At 41.3% G+C, this 17,201-nt stretch overlaps 2 protein-coding genes across 2 annotated transcripts in view; both read right to left on the bottom strand.

Moving 5' to 3' along the window:
- Positions 1 to 9,483: 9,483 nt before the first annotated feature.
- LOC108955357 (cytochrome P450 81E8) overlaps positions 9,484 to 17,201 on the bottom strand; it is a 30,261-nt gene continuing 22,543 nt past the window's right edge. Inside the window, exon 3 of the mRNA XM_039302154.1 lies at positions 9,484 to 9,883. Coding sequence (XP_039158088.1) covers positions 9,619 to 9,883 — 265 coding nt within the window. The 3' untranslated portion in view covers positions 9,484 to 9,618. The remainder of the gene's footprint in view (positions 9,884 to 17,201) is intronic.
- On the bottom strand, positions 10,850 to 14,100 carry LOC104418480 (cytochrome P450 81E8). Its single transcript, XM_010029851.3, has 2 exons — positions 13,110 to 14,100; positions 10,850 to 11,730 (listed from the first exon to the last, which is right to left on the bottom strand). The coding sequence occupies exons 1-2, from the start codon at positions 13,998 to 14,000 to the stop codon at positions 11,110 to 11,112; spliced, it is 1,512 nt and encodes a 503-aa protein (XP_010028153.1). The 5' UTR covers positions 14,001 to 14,100; the 3' UTR covers positions 10,850 to 11,109.

Here is a 17,201-nt window from a genome sequence, read left to right as displayed (position 1 = left end):
ATTGAAGTCATGCGCACTTCTACGATGTGACAGATGTATAGTATCGAATCACATTGCAACATGTCTTATAGCTGAACACAAAACTATGGTAACACATTGTAAAATTATTTTAATAAGGTGAAGCCATTTTTAGAAAAAAAATCTACATAAGGACTTAAAATGCCTTCATTTTTCAAATAATGGCTCAAAATGGACATTATTTAAAATAACGAGATCAAGTGTCATCATTTTTTTTAAATAAGGACTTGAAGTAACTATGTCAGTTTCAAAGAAAAGTCGGACTTTTCGACTGGTCAAGAGCATTTTTGTCCTTTACCTTGCTTTGAATTTTTTCCTTTTCTCTTTCTTTCTTCCTATTTTTCTAGTAATTTCTTTCTTCTCCACTAGGTCTGGATAGAGTTGAGTGAGGGTCATCATTGTTTGATCTAGTAAGGGCCACCCTCAGTGGTTACAAGTGAGGGACGACCTTGTGTGAGGGAGGCAACATCACTCGATCTAGTAAGGGATGGTGACCCCTGCCTTGGGGAGGCCGCCCTCATGGCCATAGGTAAGCCAGCCCTCTCTAGATTTGGGCAAGGGTCACCTTGCAAATGGCCAACAAGGGATGGCCCTAGGAGAGGATACCCCTATGGCCATCAGCGAGATTGATCTTTGCTAGATTTGGGCGATGGTCACCTCATCGGCCGAAAAGCTAAAAAAAAAAAAAAAAAAAAAAAGGAAGGGAGAAAAGAAAGGAAAAGAAAGGAAAAGAAAAGAATACAAATAATTTTAAATTAAAATTGTATTTGGACAAAAAAATGCTTGATTGATTGAAATATTTAGCTGGCCAGTGACTGGCGAGGTCAAGCTTATAATTAAAACTATCGTGACCACTTCAGACTCATATTTGAGATTGATATAGCCATTTTATACCTTTATTTGATATAAAGTCCAATTCAATGTTTTATTTGAAAAAATGATGATACTTTAAATCTTTATTTGGAATTTTTATTTTTTAGAATAAATTTTTATTAATTGCAAATTCAGGTGAGAATTGCCCTCCAAAGGACCAGCTGGTGGTTGACGTATTTGATGACGCAATTGTCCGCGCGCTTTAATTCTAGATATGAGCGGAAGGATTGAAAGCGATCGCTCCACAATTGCGAGGCTTTCGTCATTGATGACGTTTCGGTGCTTCCTCCGTCGGCCTGGTTCTTTAGACCTCTAAACCAGAGAGAGAGAGAGAGAGAGAGAGAGAGAGAGAGAGAGAGTAATATTACCTGAAACTTCTTGTGCGAACAGTTGTCGGGTTTGATGAATTGTGAGGCTTGTGAGGCTTGTGAAATCATTTTTTAAATACTGAATCTCTATTATGATTTATCCTTGCTTATGTATAGTTTCTCGTGCTCTTCACGTGGCAATATTCAGAATATTACATTTTCTTCTGTTTTATCACGAAATCTCATATAATATTAGAGAATGAGGCCCTGAGTTGAATTTTTTCTTGGCATCCATTTGCCTCATCTATTACATATTTCCACGGTTTGGTTTTTGGCCAAAGTCCAAACTAGAGGAAGAGAATGAGAATTATGGAATATTAAACTATATTTTGATCTAACAAATTAAATTTAAAATAATTAGTTATAGTCTTACAAAATCATACATTGTATCAAAGCTATCGTCGTTATCCGAGGAGGTGCCCATCAAGTCTATTTTGTGGTGGTCAAAACAACATTAGCCGCACTAGCCGTGTTTTTCTCTTCTAGTCTGTAGCCTTAAGTTGTAGTTTTGATATCCTTCCATTGCCCGTCTCAAAGAATGAACACCACCGCCGGACTCGCCGTTCTCAAACAAGCCAATTTCGGAAATTTCCATCACAAAAGGCTGTCGGATGCCGCCTCATGCGATATCATGAATAGCCACACTTGAATCCACCGAGCCCCACATCTTTGATGAAATAAACCCCACCATCAACCTCATTGTATTTTGACAAGTCACATACCGGCGATAGTGTCTGGATCCATTGACAAACGTGCCTTTACGTGCCAACAGAAGTCTCTGCACGTGAGATCCATGCACCCACATGCCTTATCTATGAACAGCCGTGTAGAGAGACATCGTCGGTGATGTCATCCTCACATGCCACACGTCAATCGAATCTGCTGATATCATAGCTGATGTCATCCACCACGTCATTAAGACACATCTTCCATCGCTTCAGCACTCACCACGTCGACAGCCCACGTTAGCCTTGGATCGTTCATCGTTGACCTGGATTGTTGATTATTGACCATCTTTGACCGATGCTGATTGTGGTTGACCACCATTGATGGGCAATGACCACAACGATTTAATTACTTTTCTGATTGGTTCAACCTGTTTTTTGGCTTGTTCTAGGTGTTGAGTCCATTTGTTACCTTAGTTTCTCCACATCCGACCGCTAGGTACTGTTTTCTTTTGCATTCCTTGTTCAATTTGCTTTGTTTAAATTGGTAAAGCGTATATCATGGATAAATTGAAGTTTTAATGGCCACTTGCTATTGACTACAACCTACGCAGCCTACAAGGCTGTACAATTGACCCAAAATTGGAGATCCACGTGGAAGTCCATCTGCTACTACTAATATCTTAAATTCTTTTCTAAGTAGATTATTTGTCATTCTATTTTCAGAGGATCTTCATTCCATTTTTCGAGAATTTGAAAATTTTAGCTCGTTTGTCCCTAGTACTTTTGCCACATTTGTCACTCCAATTTGTCTTATTCATGAACTCTGCCTTCTACAATCATATGACTTCAAATTCTAATTTGTTTCAATTAAATCTTTCACTTCACATGCTTCTACTATTCACATAGTCGATATTTCACAAATGAATTTAACATCCAGTTTTTGCTTACCTAACATTTTCTTAATTAGCAAACTCTTACTAAATTTAATTTCTATAGGACAATTGTGTGAACTTGGTTTCAATATTCACTTCTTTTGTCATGGTTATCATGTGCGTGATCCATAGATGGGACAACCATTGAAACAGGCCATAGGGTGGGACCTCTGGTTGAGCTTGTTACCTTAAAATTCCCTACTCTTTTGGTAGTTATGCTACCATAGTAGCATCTGAAACTTGTCATTCTCAGTTGGTTCATGCTTCTTCCTCTAGATGATGATTTTTTTTATTTCTAGTGGTTATTTAAGTTTTGTTGACAATAAATGTTTTGATTGCCCACCTTATTTTTTTAGAAAAACATCATCCATTGCCATTTAACTTTAGTGAATCCATCTCTCATGGTCTCTTTGATCAAATTCACTCTGACATTTGGTGTGACATCTTGAAATTTCAAGTTCTGTTTTCAATTGAATAAGTATGGCTTTTTATCGATGCGCCTATAGTTCTTTTCTCTGAGTTGGGTACTCACAAGATAACTAGTCTATCAGATGAAGCTATTACGAAATCTACACACAATAGACTTGAGAATTCGACCGGGAATCGATTGCTCGACTATGCTAATCTATAAAGGTCATTACGGCACCGTCAAAATTAATCAGAGACTAGAAATAAGTCGATTTGATAGAGGTATGTGATTAGTGTGTGGGTAATTCCACCTAATTGCAAAATTTCTGTCGAATGGTACTAAACCGATTTTTCTGTCATTTCTGTACCTAGTGTCCGTATTTGAGATCTCGAGATTTTCACAACAACTGAGAGTCGCCAAAGTGTCAAAGATGTACAATGTGGCTCGAAAATAATCGACCATTGGTCAATTACACCAAAAATTCTTAAAAACTAGCCGATAGGTTAGGTTACGCTAAAATCGCGCTAGATTGAAATTAACCGCAAATTCAAACTTGATTAAGTTCTATCATGTCACGATTCATTTTAGGAACGTCAATTCACATTTTGAAGATTTTTCTGCAAACTATGATTTTTGGCCAAAATTTGAAGTAGGGTTGTTTTAGACCGGGAAAATTCAAGGGACCGTTTTTGGTCGCGTTTTTAGGATTCAAGTTGGACAAATGGGCGAGGAAAAGTGTGAATTCATGTGTAGGCATCTTGGTGGGATTTATGAATATCAAATTGAGTCCATTTGAGGGAGATTGGAAGGGGAATTGAATGAAATTGAAGGGGGATTGCACAAAATTCATAGGCGTTGGTGGTGTGCAACATTTGGACCACTTGGCTTGTTAAGAAAGCTTTGGCAGCTACAAATGGGCTAAGGAAGACAAGAAAGGTGGTGGGGCAACCACTTGAAAATTCAAGATATTTTGGTGGCCACCCTTGACCAACAGCCATCTTCTCCCTTCAGTAGCTCCTTTCGCCATTGGAGTGCTATTGAGAGCTGGAGGAAAACTAGAGAAACGAAGCTAGCCCCTCCCCCTTGCCATTAACCAGCCGCCTGAAGCAACCGAAGCTCCCTTGCCGCCTATTGCACCCCCACACGCCAGTCGTGAGCCTAGCTGTGCGTCTTTGCTGTCCCACCTCCAACTCGAGACCAACTACTGTCCCGAGCCATCTTGGCCGCCGTTGAGACCTACCGTCGCCGTTAGCCTCCGTCGTTGCCTGCCTAGCCCCGCTACAACCCGCCATCGCCACCTGGCTTGTTTTGGCCTCAACTAGCCGCTCGAGCAGCCCCTCGGTCCAAGGAGTAGAAGCCGAAGATCTCAGCCTAGCTGAGACTGTGAGGCTTTTTCAAGCCACTCTAGGCCTTATTTGGTGTCGTCGCTAGGAGGTTAGTCGCCCATCTCCGCATCGCCGTCGCTATGGACTCACTGGATCGCAAAACCGGTGAGTATACTCTCTCAAATTTTCTTAGGGAGTTAAATTATACTTAAGGGGTGTTTAGTTTAAGTTAATTAGGGATTAGGTGGTTAGTTAGATTAGATTAGCGATTTAATTATTCAATTATGCATGTTAGGTGGTTAGATTAGATTAATTAAGGATTAGACGGGATGTATTATTTATCTAGATAGGTTCAAGAATTTTCCCGGCCCATTTAGGTAGTTAATTAAGCATTTCCGACCTAAGTTAGCATTTTTGGTATTTAAATTGAATTATTTAATTAATTTTGATAATTATCTAATTATTAAATATTTTCTAGAAATTAGACCGGGATAGCCGATGACCTAAATTTTGTGCTAATTGCAATGGTATGTTCAGTTTATGCAAGTGGGTGTTAATTCATGCAAATTGAGTGTTGATTGGAATTTTGGTCATTTATTACAAAATTTGTGAATTTCGATATGTATTCAGAAAATCCCGAGTGTCGGACTTTAACACCGAAATTGATTTTATATACTATATAAAACAGTGGGATTTTAAATTGGAGGATATTACTTTTTTTTTGGGTCGAGTTGACCGTGTACCCCATGCACGACTATTTTATTGTGTATTTCTAATACAAAGAAAATAGGTCAAGTTTATCATTTTAATTGAGGTATTTGACTGCAATGCACGGTGTTTTGAGCCGAGATTGAATGATCACGTGTTGGTTAAGAGAACCCATTGCTCCTATATGGGATGCCCCTGGATAATGGAAGCCGGTCACAGTAGATTCTAGACCTTTGCTCCTTCGGAAAAGCCGTTTAAGAAAGACGTAGCCATGCTCAATGGGGTGAGACAACGCTTGGCTATGCCAGAAGACCGCCGAATAGTGAGTAGGCCGTGCTATAAGTTGAGATCAAAACTAGGAATGCATGATTAATTAAGTTGGACATGCCGAATTAGGGAAAAGTGCCAAAAAAGTCCTAAACCTTTTGGTTTTGTGCCGATTTAGTCCTAAACCTTTTTTTGGTACCGATTTAGTCCTAAACCTTTTTATGTTGTGCCAATTCAGTCCTTTCGGCCAATTTTGACCGGTTTTGCTATTTGGACGCCGGCCGGCGACGTGGCACGATCGGCGCCGACATGTACAAATTTTAATAATATTTTAATATTTTTAAATATTTTTATTTTCTTTATTTCTTTTTCTTTTTCTTTTTTTCTTTCTCATCTTCTTCCTCCGGCCGGTCGGTCGCGGCTCGGCGACCGCCGCAGGCGACGGCCGGCAAGGTCGACATCGGCCGGCCACGCCGGTGGCCGCGAGGGCGGCCTCACGCCGGGCGGGCGAGGTTCGCCCTCGCCGGATCGGCAAGGTCGAGCCTTGCTCGCCCGCCCGGCGCGAGGCTACCCTCGCGGCCGGGTGGCGAGGCTCGCCCTCGCCGGATCCGGCGAGGTCGAGCTCGCCCATGGCCGGCGAGGGCGAGCCCCGCCGGCCTGGCGCGAGGCCGCCTGGACTCCTCTCCGGCTCCGTTCTCCGATCCCAATCTCGCCCTAGAAATTTCCTCCCTCCTCCGCTCATCGTCGTCGTCGTCTCTAGGGTTTACGGGAGCTCGGGGTGTCTTCGGTTGCGCGGCTCCGGCCTCGGATTTTCGCTTGTTTCTCCGCGGCGGCGATTTGTCGAGGGTGGGGTTTTGTGATTCTTGGGTTCTCCGAGGCAGCTAGCCTCGCGCCGAGCTGGCGGGGCTCACCTCGCCGGCCATGGGCGAGGCTCAGCCCTCGCCGAGGATCCGGCGAGGCCGAGCCTCGCCCGCCCGCGCGAGGCCCTCGCGGCTGGGTGGCGAGCCGGATCTAGCGAGGTCGAGCCTCGCCGGCCATGGGCGAGGCTCGATCCTCGCCGGCCACCTCGCCGGTGGCGCGAGGGCGGGCTGGCGAGGTCGCCCTCGCCGGCCGTCGCCTCGGCGGTCGCCCGGCTCGGCGGCCTACTGGAGGAAGAAGATGACAAGAAAAAAAGAAAAAAGAAAAAAAAGAAAAGAATAAAAATAAAAAAAAAAGAGAAAAAATAAAATAAAAAATAAAAAATAATATTTAAAAATATTAAAATATTATTAAAAATTGTACACATCAACACCGATCAAGCCACGTCGCCGGCCGGCGTCCAAATCAGCAAAATCCGGCCAAAATTGGCCGGAAAGGACTGAATCGGCACAACGTAAAAGGTTTAGGACTAAATCGGCACCAAAAAAAGGTTTAGGACTAAATCGGCAGAAAGCCAAAAGGTTTAAGACTTTTTTGGCACTTTTCCCTGCCAAATTATGGGATAAAATTGTATGGCACGGTATGGGATGTATCATAACAATTTGGCCCTTTAATCCGGACCTTTGTACTAGGTTGAATTTGAGTGTGGCTTTCCAGTTAATGAGCTTATTTGCTGCTCATGCTTTTGTGGCTATCAATGATATGAATTGTGCTAACCTACATGGAGGATCTGAGATGAGGTAACTCTCTATGGTTGTGTGGTTGTGTGGTTAGAACGCCTCTATGCGTATTACCCTCCTAATCGGAGTTTAGAGCGTGAACTCGTTGGGATTTATATCTCACCTTGTCGTGGGCTCAATTCTTTTCAAGACTGTAGGATGGAGCATTTGGAGCCGAGCTAAGGGGATCTGAGGTGTAAGTCAAATAGAAGAGCTTCTTTTGAGAGCTGGTCTTTTGTAGGCTTTTGGTTGTTGACTTTTGTATTTGACTTAGTGTGTATATAAAAGCATGTTTTGTTTGTAAATCTGTTTCTTACTTTTCTATCTCATGCTGTTGATATCAAGGGATTAGTAATTCGCTTCCGCATGTGCATTAAAATGAATGGATCAGCGACGCGTCTTGGGACATCGCAAATTTTATCGACCACCAAGGGATGGGCACGTGCTCAAGGTTCGAGGCGTGACAAAGCAATTTTAGTTCTGGAACTTGAAACCCTTGTTGTGAAGCATGCCTGTTGACTAGGGGTGAGCATGATCTACGTGAACGATTCTCACCTTGGAATCAACAACTGCCCACTAAGGACCAATTTTAGAAAATTTGGAACCGAGACCCACCTGTTGGTCCATGGATCTACCTAGGAACCGGACCACCACTCTAGTTCGGTTCTTGGATGAGTCCATCTTCAGTTATCGGGTGAATCCATATAATTGATCTCTAATCCCTACAAAGCAATTAATTTTGATTAAGAATTGAAAACTTTAAGGCAAAACAAATAGATAAAATTCGTTAGCTAAAAACTTAATTTCTTTGAAGGTTATGGTGTAGTCCTCTTAAGATTTTCCGACATCGAAAACATGTGGAGAATTAGACTCCATGTTGAAAGTCTTAATTACCACAGAAGTTAAAATATTAATCACTTGATTCATCTATTTTCAACGTTAACCTAATTTAACCGTGGAAGTGGCTAAGGAGAGACCTAATTATACTCTTAAAATGAGCCTTTGGCTCTTATGAATATCTCCAATCAGTTCTTTCATTCATTTACGTTTGTTTATTTTGTTTTGGTTGAAAAAGCAAGTAAATAGATAATAATAATAATAATAATAATAATAATAATAATAAAGTAAGGGGTTAATCCTATTACATACCCAAGAGACAAAATTAGTCAAAAATATCCAATAACTACAAATATATATATATACCGGTCTTGTGTGGGCGAGTGATTCCACGCCTAGAACTGGGGATCGAACAGGTACTCATCGGTTTCACTAAATTGGAACTGGAACTAGACCAACCCCCATGAAAACTGTTCTAGTTTGGTTCCGGTTGGTTCGGACAATTTTCAATTCTTTTGCACACCCCTATTATTGACTCTAAAGGAGACACAAACTCAACTCTCTCTCGAGCTGCTCCATATATCTACTTGGCAATTGGTAACCTATTAGTATTTATTGGCATATCAAGAGTGAACTAGAGCTCATGGGTTATCCAACAACTCTTTATGGAGTGCTCTAGTCCTTTGGCCCAATAAAATGACATTTCCCTAGCCCATTATCCACGGGAAGCCAATTAAGCTGCAAATTTGGTAGCCAAAGCCCACCCACCAAAATAGGAACCATCCCTCTAATTGGCTTTCCAAGCCCCCTCAATCTCCTTAGCCTTTATGTTTTGAGTCCTGCCATCATTGTTCACTACATACTATTGTTGAATATAAAAAAAATGACTTCTCTCTTTCAAAAACGAAAAAAACACCCCAGGAATGTTGGGGCAGATATACTATTGCCGCTTGCTGATGTACATCATAAGCTAGTAAGCAAGACATTAAAATTGAAGAATATGCTAAATCATGTAGTAAATTTGTGCTCTTGAATAAGGGCGCACAATTTTATTTGTAGCACATTAGTGTGTAACTAATTTAGCAACTAATTATCTTTCTATGACTATTCTCCAAAGAAAAATTGGAAAAGGCATATTCTTATGCTAAATTTGTAAAAAGATAATTCGAGATGAGTAACTTGCCCAAAGGCAAAAATGTGGAAGAAGAAAAGAAATAAAATTGCAAGAAGAAGGCAAAATGCGACCTTGCAAGAGCAAGAGACAATTAAAGTACGAAAAAATACACTCTAAACCATATCTCTTGCAAGAGCAAGAGACAATTAAATTTCAGAATTGATAAAGTTGTTTAAGAAAAGTAATACTGGGTTCAAATAAGTACAATCCGTAGCCATCAGCACCATATCTCTTATCTCTTCTTTACACTAGGAACCTCCATATTATAATGTTTGAAAACAAATAGATTGGAAAATGATGTAAATACAACAAAGTTGAAAGTCATAGAATGGATGTAGACTCTTACTACATACAACATGAAAGCATGCCAACCAACTAGTTAGCACAAACTAAACAACTAACTTAATCTTTAGGGACAAGTTTCTTCATACAAGGGCGTACTTTACACATTAATTCTAATGGTACTACCTTCGGCATGGTGGTTCCTGGGCCTTCCGTCATGTCAATCTTTTCTTCGCTCACTCTTTTCCAATCAAAACCCTGAATCAACAAGCTCAATGTCCACCCCATGACCCACTGAGCGAGGGGTGCACCAGGGCATGCCCTCCATCCTAGCCCGAAAGGCAATATCAGCTTTCGTTGTTTTTCACCGCCATTGCCCTCGAACCTTTAAAGCTTGAAGCTCAATAGGTCCTCCCACAACTCACGATATATATACCATCTTGCGTGGGTGAGTGGTTCCACGCCTAGAACTGGGGATCGGACCGATACTCACCGGTTCCACTAAATTGGAATTGGGAACTAGACCAACCCCCATGGAATCCATTCTAGTCCGATTTTAGGCGGTTCAGACAGTTTTCAGTTCTTTTGCACATCCCTATTGTCGACTCTAAAGAGACACAAACTCAACTCTCTCGACCTACTATGCACATCTACTTGCCAATTGGTAACCTATTAGTACTTATTGGCATATCAGGAGTGAACTAGAGCTCATGGGTTATCCAGCAACTCTTTATGGAGTGCTCTAGTCTTTTGGCCCAATAAAATGACATGTCCCTAGCCCATTATCCACGGGAAGCCAATTAATCTGCAGATTTGGTAGCCAAAGCCCATCCACTGAAATAGGAACCTCCCCTCTAATTGGCTTTCCAAGCCCCCTCAATCCCTTTAGCCTTGTATGTTTTGAGTCTTGCCATCATTGTTCACTACATACTATTGTTAAATAAAAAAAATGACTTGTCTCTTTCAACAACAAAAAAAAGACACCCCAGGAATCCTGAGGCGCATATACTATTGCCACTTGATGATGTACATCATAAGCTAGTAAGCAAGACATTAAAATTGATGAATATGCTAAATCATGTAGTAAATTTGTGCTCTTGAATAAGGGCGCACAATTTTATTTGTAGAACATTAGTGTGTAACTAATTTAGCAACTAATTATCTTTCTATGACTATTCTCCAAAGAAAAATTGGAAAAGGCATATTCTTGTGCTAAATTTGTGGAAAGATAATTGGAGATGAGTAACTTGCCCAAAGGCAAAAATGTGGGAAAATAAAAGAAATAAAATTTCAAGAAGAAGGCAGAATGTGACCTTGCAAGAGCAAGAGACAATTAAAGTACGAAAAAAGATACTCTAAACATATAATTTCAGAATTGATAAAGTTGTTTAAGAAAAGTAATACTGGGTTCAAATAAGTACAATCCGTAGCCATCAGCACCATATCTCTTCTTTACACTAGGAACCTCCATTATAATGTTCGAAAACAAATGGATTGGAAATGACGTAAATACAAAAAGTTCAAAGTCATAGAATGGAGGTAGACTCTTACTACATACAACATGAAAGCATGCCAACCAACCAATCAGTTAGCACAAACTAGTCGACCAACTTAATCTTTAGGGACAAGTTTCCCCATACGAGGGTGTACTTTACACATTAATTCTAATGGTACTACCTTTGGCATGGTGGTTCCTGGGCCTTCCGTCATGTCAATCTTTTCTTCGCTCACTCTTTTCCAATCAAAACCCTGAATCAACAAGCTCAATGTCCACCCCATGACCCGCTGAGCGAGGGGTGCACCAGGGCATGCCCTCCGTCCTAGCCCGAAAGGCAACATCAGCTTTCGTTGTTTTTCACCGCCATTGCCCTCGAACCTTTCAGGCTTGAAGCTCAATGGGTCCTCCCACACCTCACGATCTCTGTGAATAGCCCATGCATTCACCAGTACAATAGTGTCGCGTGGAACAAAGTATCCACCAATGGTGCAATCAGCTGATGATGCGTGCGGGACGAGAAGTGGCACCGTGGTGTTTAGTCGAAGGGTCTCTAAGATGATGCACTGAAGGTAAGGTAGATTCGAAACATCCGATTCTTCTACCAGACGATCGTGGCCAATAACAGAATCAATCTCGTTTCGGGCCTTCTCTAACTTTTCAGGATTGTTTAGTAAGTTTGTCATTATCCATTCTAATGTAAGCGATGATGTGTCTGTTCCCGCAACTAACAAAACCTGTACATGTATAAAAAGTTATTGTGCAAATCAACTGCAAAAGTCGAGATAATAAGACTTCAAATGATGAATAAAACAAAATAAGTCAGTTTCTTTACCATAGGCCCCCCAGTAATGAAAATTTCTTTCCTACAAATCAGCTTCTGCCAATCATTAGACTACTTTTCTCAACGCCGTTCGATTAGGGATCTTTTGATGTCTTAACTAATCACACCTTGGTAAGATAATCACTAGGTATAATTGGTATATGGTCGTGAAGGTGCATAAACGTATACGATTTCATGGAGAAAATCTAAAAAGAAAGAGTGCTAACATTTTACAAAAAGTAAATCTCAATTAGTAATTGGACTCTCTTATTGCAGACTTTGAAGTCTTAATAAGCTGTTCCAACTTGATATATAGATTGGCATTTGCACCAATAGTCCTAAACGCTGTGCATAATATGCAATCAAGTCCTAATCTTTCAAAAAGTAAAGTCAGATCCTATTTGAAAAATTGCAACCAAGTCAACTCTACTCAATCAATCATTACTACCATTTTTTTTTGCCTTCCATACATTATTAGTCTCTCCTTTTTCCTTTGCTCCATTTGATAACTGACCCCTTCAATTTACGAACCCAAACGACCAAAAAGGAAAGTGTTGTTTTTGGGGTCAATTAATTCAGGCAAAGTCTGGTTGAGCAGATTCGTGGGTAAGCCAATCCCAAAAATCCACATCCAAATCCGCTCCTTTTATGAACTCCCAAAATCAGAAAAACTAGGACCCTTCATCTAAATCTATGTGAAACATCATTATCTTCTACGAAGAGCACAGAAAGGGATTGCTCCAAGTGGAGGGGTGAGAGTTAATTGCCCAGCACCACAAACATCCGCCCAATCGAAATTCAGTCTTGAGGAAAATTGACAATACATGTGCGAAAAAACGACAATAATGATGGCAACTGCTGTTACACATTTATTCAGTAAAATAGTACTACTCAAAATTTAAATAAATTTGAGAGAGAGAGCGACGTATTTCTGTTTATTGAAAAACGAAACCTAAGATTTTTCACCATCATTGCAAGTATTATCATCATTTGTGGTGGAAGTGCATTCTAAATCTTCGACACAAAAGCAATATAAAGCGGTCAATTCTAGGCTGCCGTGACTTTGAGCATGTCTAAGTTGCCCAACTCAATTTAACCGTTGTCATTGACAACATTTTAATGCAACCACCGACGACATATATCAAGTTAACAAGAATGGACGACTGGCAAGACACGGCAACTTTGCCGCGAGAATTCTCACGAGGGAGGCGGGCCGCGGGGGCGGGGGCGCAGGATTTGTCCAGTGAAAATAAAAATAAAAAGGCAGATGTAGAAATAAGAAACAACACCTACAAGGACAAGCCCTTTGATCATGGAGTCCGAGTAGTCTTCCGGCTGAGATTCTTGTAGATGCAGAAGATGACTGATCATGCTGTCTGCGAGCTCTGGGTCGCCCTTCTTCCTCCGGTGCTCGTTGATCAAGCCCTGAATGAACGCATCGATCTTCTCTTTCAGCTCAACCACCCACTTCTTGACCCCATTGTAATCGACCAACTTTAGTATGGGCAGGAAATCGCCAACGTAACTTGTCCCGCCACTCCCAACAATCTGTTTAATCAGCTTCCTCGCCTCCCTTGCCTCAGCCTCGTCGATGGTCAAGCCCTCGCCGTAGTACCGTTTCCCTGCAATCATCCTCATCATGATGTTGAACGTCAGCTCTGAGAATAGAGTTTTGAGCTCGACCCTGTGGTGGGACTGGAACCTGCCCTGGGCCAGACGGAGCATCAGCCGCCGGATCTCGTCCCTCCGGACATGGGAGAGTAAATTGATGCGGTGCGACGAGAGAACCTCGATGGTGGCGATCTTCCGGAGGTTACGCCAATGGTCGCCATAGGACGACAAGATGAGGGTGGTGTAGTCATAGCCGAGGTACTTGCCAATGAACAGCTTCGGGCGGTTGGCAAGCACGACGTCATTCTTGGTGAAGCATTCCTCGGCCAGCGGCAGTGATGACACGACCACGAACCGGCGGACCCCGAACCGAAGGGTCATGATGGGGCCATACTTAGTGGAGAGGCTGAGAAGGGTCCTGTGAAGGGGCAACTTCAAGTGGTGGAGGTGGCCAATGATAGGGAGAGAAGGAGGGGATGGAGGGAGGTTCTTGGGTTCTCTTGTTAGGAAGAAGTAGAGAATAACTAGAGAGAGGACAGTGAGGAGGATCGCATACTGAACTGTGTTTTCCATCGAATTTTCTTTGCTTCGTGTTACGAATTGCCGATCGAGACCGTTCGCATGTGGGTGTTAGTATATATAGAGATCAGAGAGTTCAGATCTGGTTCCTAGAAGCCTCGAGGGAAAACTTGTCGGCGTAATCTATTGGAGTATTTGGATATTTTCACTTTAAAAAATGAACTCATCAATTACGTAAGATTGTTTTCATTGACTATTACACGTTTACACCTTCCTTTGGTTGGCTAATTGATGAAGGATAAATTTTCATATTTATGGTTTTAATTATTAATGTGACGGGCCTAAGTCGCCCACGTCTGCATGTTACCATAATATTATGGCGTAATATTATAGCGTGGATAGAGGAATATGATGAAAGGACACGTTTCTTTTTTGAGGAAACGTATATAAGAGGGAAATAAAGAGGGAGGAACGCACCTTTTGAAGCAACGTACGTTCCTCCTCCCTCTCTCCCTCCAAAAGAAAGAACAAAAACAAAAGAGACAACACTATCTTCCCTTCAAGGCGAATTGGTGTCATCGGATCGAACAGAACCAAATTCTCTTTCTCATATCGGTGTCGGTGTTTAATCTGTGGCTAACAAAGTACGTTCGATTTTGTGATGTGCCTTAGGATCGGTGATGCATGTGCTTTCCCGGGCTCGTCTTCTGCACAAGTTTAGGGGTTCGATTTAATGTCAAATCCGGTTTTTGGGAATCAGAAATTCCCTTCACATATCATTTCAAGCCCCTTTCATTACCGATTCGATAGCTTCGCAGTTCTCGGTCCCGAAAAACCTTCAATCGTCTGTGTCTTTAATTCGGGTTCTACTAGATTATGAATATATAAGCTCTATTACTACTTGCGATACAGTGGTGCAATGGTGATAGACTCACCGAAAAATAAACAAGAGTTATGAGTCAAAACAAACATAATGTGTTGCCGCAGAACTTTTGTACTTTCGTGGTACTGTTTAGACGTGGTAGTAAAATTCTTGCGGTGATGTTAGAGGCTATAGCGAAAGTTAAAAGATCTATCTCATTCCCTTTTCACAGAAAAGCAAATTTTCTTCACGTGCTTTAGGGGTACTGGATGTCTTATCCAGAAAAATGAGTGGTGAGGAATGCATTTATGCACGGCCAGAAGAAAATGTGGCTCAAATGCCCCAATGCTCTGGTTTCCGTGTCAAAGCTGGACCCTCAACGGATGCATATCTCCTAAGACCGCGTGCTCGTGGGTCCACAAATAATACATATGTCCAATCCTGGAAGGTTCTGGATTTAACTTATACTTTTAAATATCAATATTCAAAGCTCAAAATGTTGTATGGACGGTGACTGGACTTATCCTCGCATTGCTCTTTCTTCTACGTCCCTAACTTTTGTTCATTTTTGTTCTATGATTTCTGTCAGGTCTTTTAATTTTAATCCAAGCTATACATTAGAGCAGACGGTTCACATTATTGAGAATATGTCAAAAGTTTGAATAGATTTCTTATTTAGAATAGGTTTCCTAAAAGGGATTTCTTATTTAAGTAGGAATATTATACATATAATAAAAAATCTACTATGATATTAGACGCAATAGAGCAAACAAGAGGAGTATCAGATTTTCTCTTTATGAGTTTTTAGAGTGAGATCCATATGAAAGATTGTGAAATAACATTCATCAGTGTGCTTAGAGTGTATTTCTTGGTGGTTGGCTCTCCCATGGACTAAGTATTGACACTTGAACTAAATCATGTAAATCTTCGGTGTGCTTATCGTTCATCATTAATCTCTCTAGTAATTTCATTCTTTTGCATTTAACTTGATTTGTAAGAGCCACTGGATTCTATGTTTTCTTCAAATAATTGGTATTAGAGCTAAGCTTAGGATTTCTAGAGTGAATCTAGGGTTTTTGCTTTTTTGATCACTGTTGAGAAATTTTATTGCTGCAATTGTATTTGGGGTGAAAGTAGAGAGTGAGAAGTTCAAAGGGAGGAACAATTCTGAGTTGTGGAGCATTAAGACACGGGCATGTCAACGTTTTGCGTAAGTTTCAATTATCTGATGTAGAAAAGATTGCAGAGAGTCTAAAAATAGTGGATGGAAGAGTTGTGTACAAACGCAATCCATGTACTTGAGTTGAGAAGGAACTTTATCATGTTGAGTGCTCTTGATGGGTTCAAATAACGAATCTCCACTTAATTTGGAGTTTTGAAGGTCTCTCAAGGTGTGCTTACTATGATGCGGTGAAAAATAGAGTGCGAATTATATCTTCTCATGGGAACGATAGTAATTTGCCTATCTACTAGATTCTTTGAGGCTTTAAATCAAGACACAACACATTTGTGGCACATGAGACTCACACACAAAAGTGAGAGGGAGATAATAAATTTTGGGTCAGAGGGTTCTACTAGGAGGTCACTAAATTGAGAAGCTGAACTTTTGTAGTGAAAGAACTCATGGTACACACGACTGTATGAGCACGCCTTCGAATCATGCCTGTGTCGGTTAAGAGAAAAGAAAATAATCGACTTGTGTGATGCATTTGTGTGTGTAATTAAATGGGAAAAAACGCTCGTCGTCACATAGGGTTGGCGGCGATGCCTCATTCATTGACCGGGATGCCCTAGTTGAATTAGGAAGACCTTGAAAGTATGGGAAGCCCTTAAAAGTATGAGATGCTTGGCTTGATGACCAGATGTCTTGGTTGAGTTAGGAAACCCTTGAAAGTGTGAGAAGCCCTTCAAAGTATAGGATGTCCGATTTGATGGCCAGATGCCCTAGTTGAGCTAGGAAGCCCATCGTCACATAGTGTTGGTTAATGCATCGTTCATTGAAAGGGATGCCCTGGTTGAATTAGGAAGCTCATGAAAGTATGGGATGCTTGGCTTGATGGTCGGATGCCCTAGTTGAACTAGGAAGTTGATGAAAGTATGGGAAGCCCCTCAAAGTATGGGATGCTTGGCCTGATGGCCGGATGCCTTGCTTGAGTCAGGAAGCCTTTAAAAGTATGAAAAGCCCTTGAGAGTATTGGATGCTTGACCTGAGGCCAAATACTTAGCCTGCAGCTAGAAGCCCCTGAAAATATAGGAAAAACTATTGATACGGTTAATGAACTTATTGTATGTGTTACTATGTACTCTTTTTTTTTTTTTGTGACAGGAGGAACCAGCTTACACCGACAATGCGCCGTAAACCCCTTGGTGACGCTAGCAGGGAAACCACCACC

This window comes from Eucalyptus grandis, chromosome 9 (assembly GCF_016545825.1).
Source record: "Eucalyptus grandis isolate ANBG69807.140 chromosome 9, ASM1654582v1, whole genome shotgun sequence".
NCBI lineage: Eukaryota > Viridiplantae > Streptophyta > Magnoliopsida > Myrtales > Myrtaceae > Eucalyptus > Eucalyptus grandis.
The sequence above is the reverse complement of the archived record's forward strand: the minus strand, read 5'-3'. Positions and strand labels throughout refer to the sequence as shown.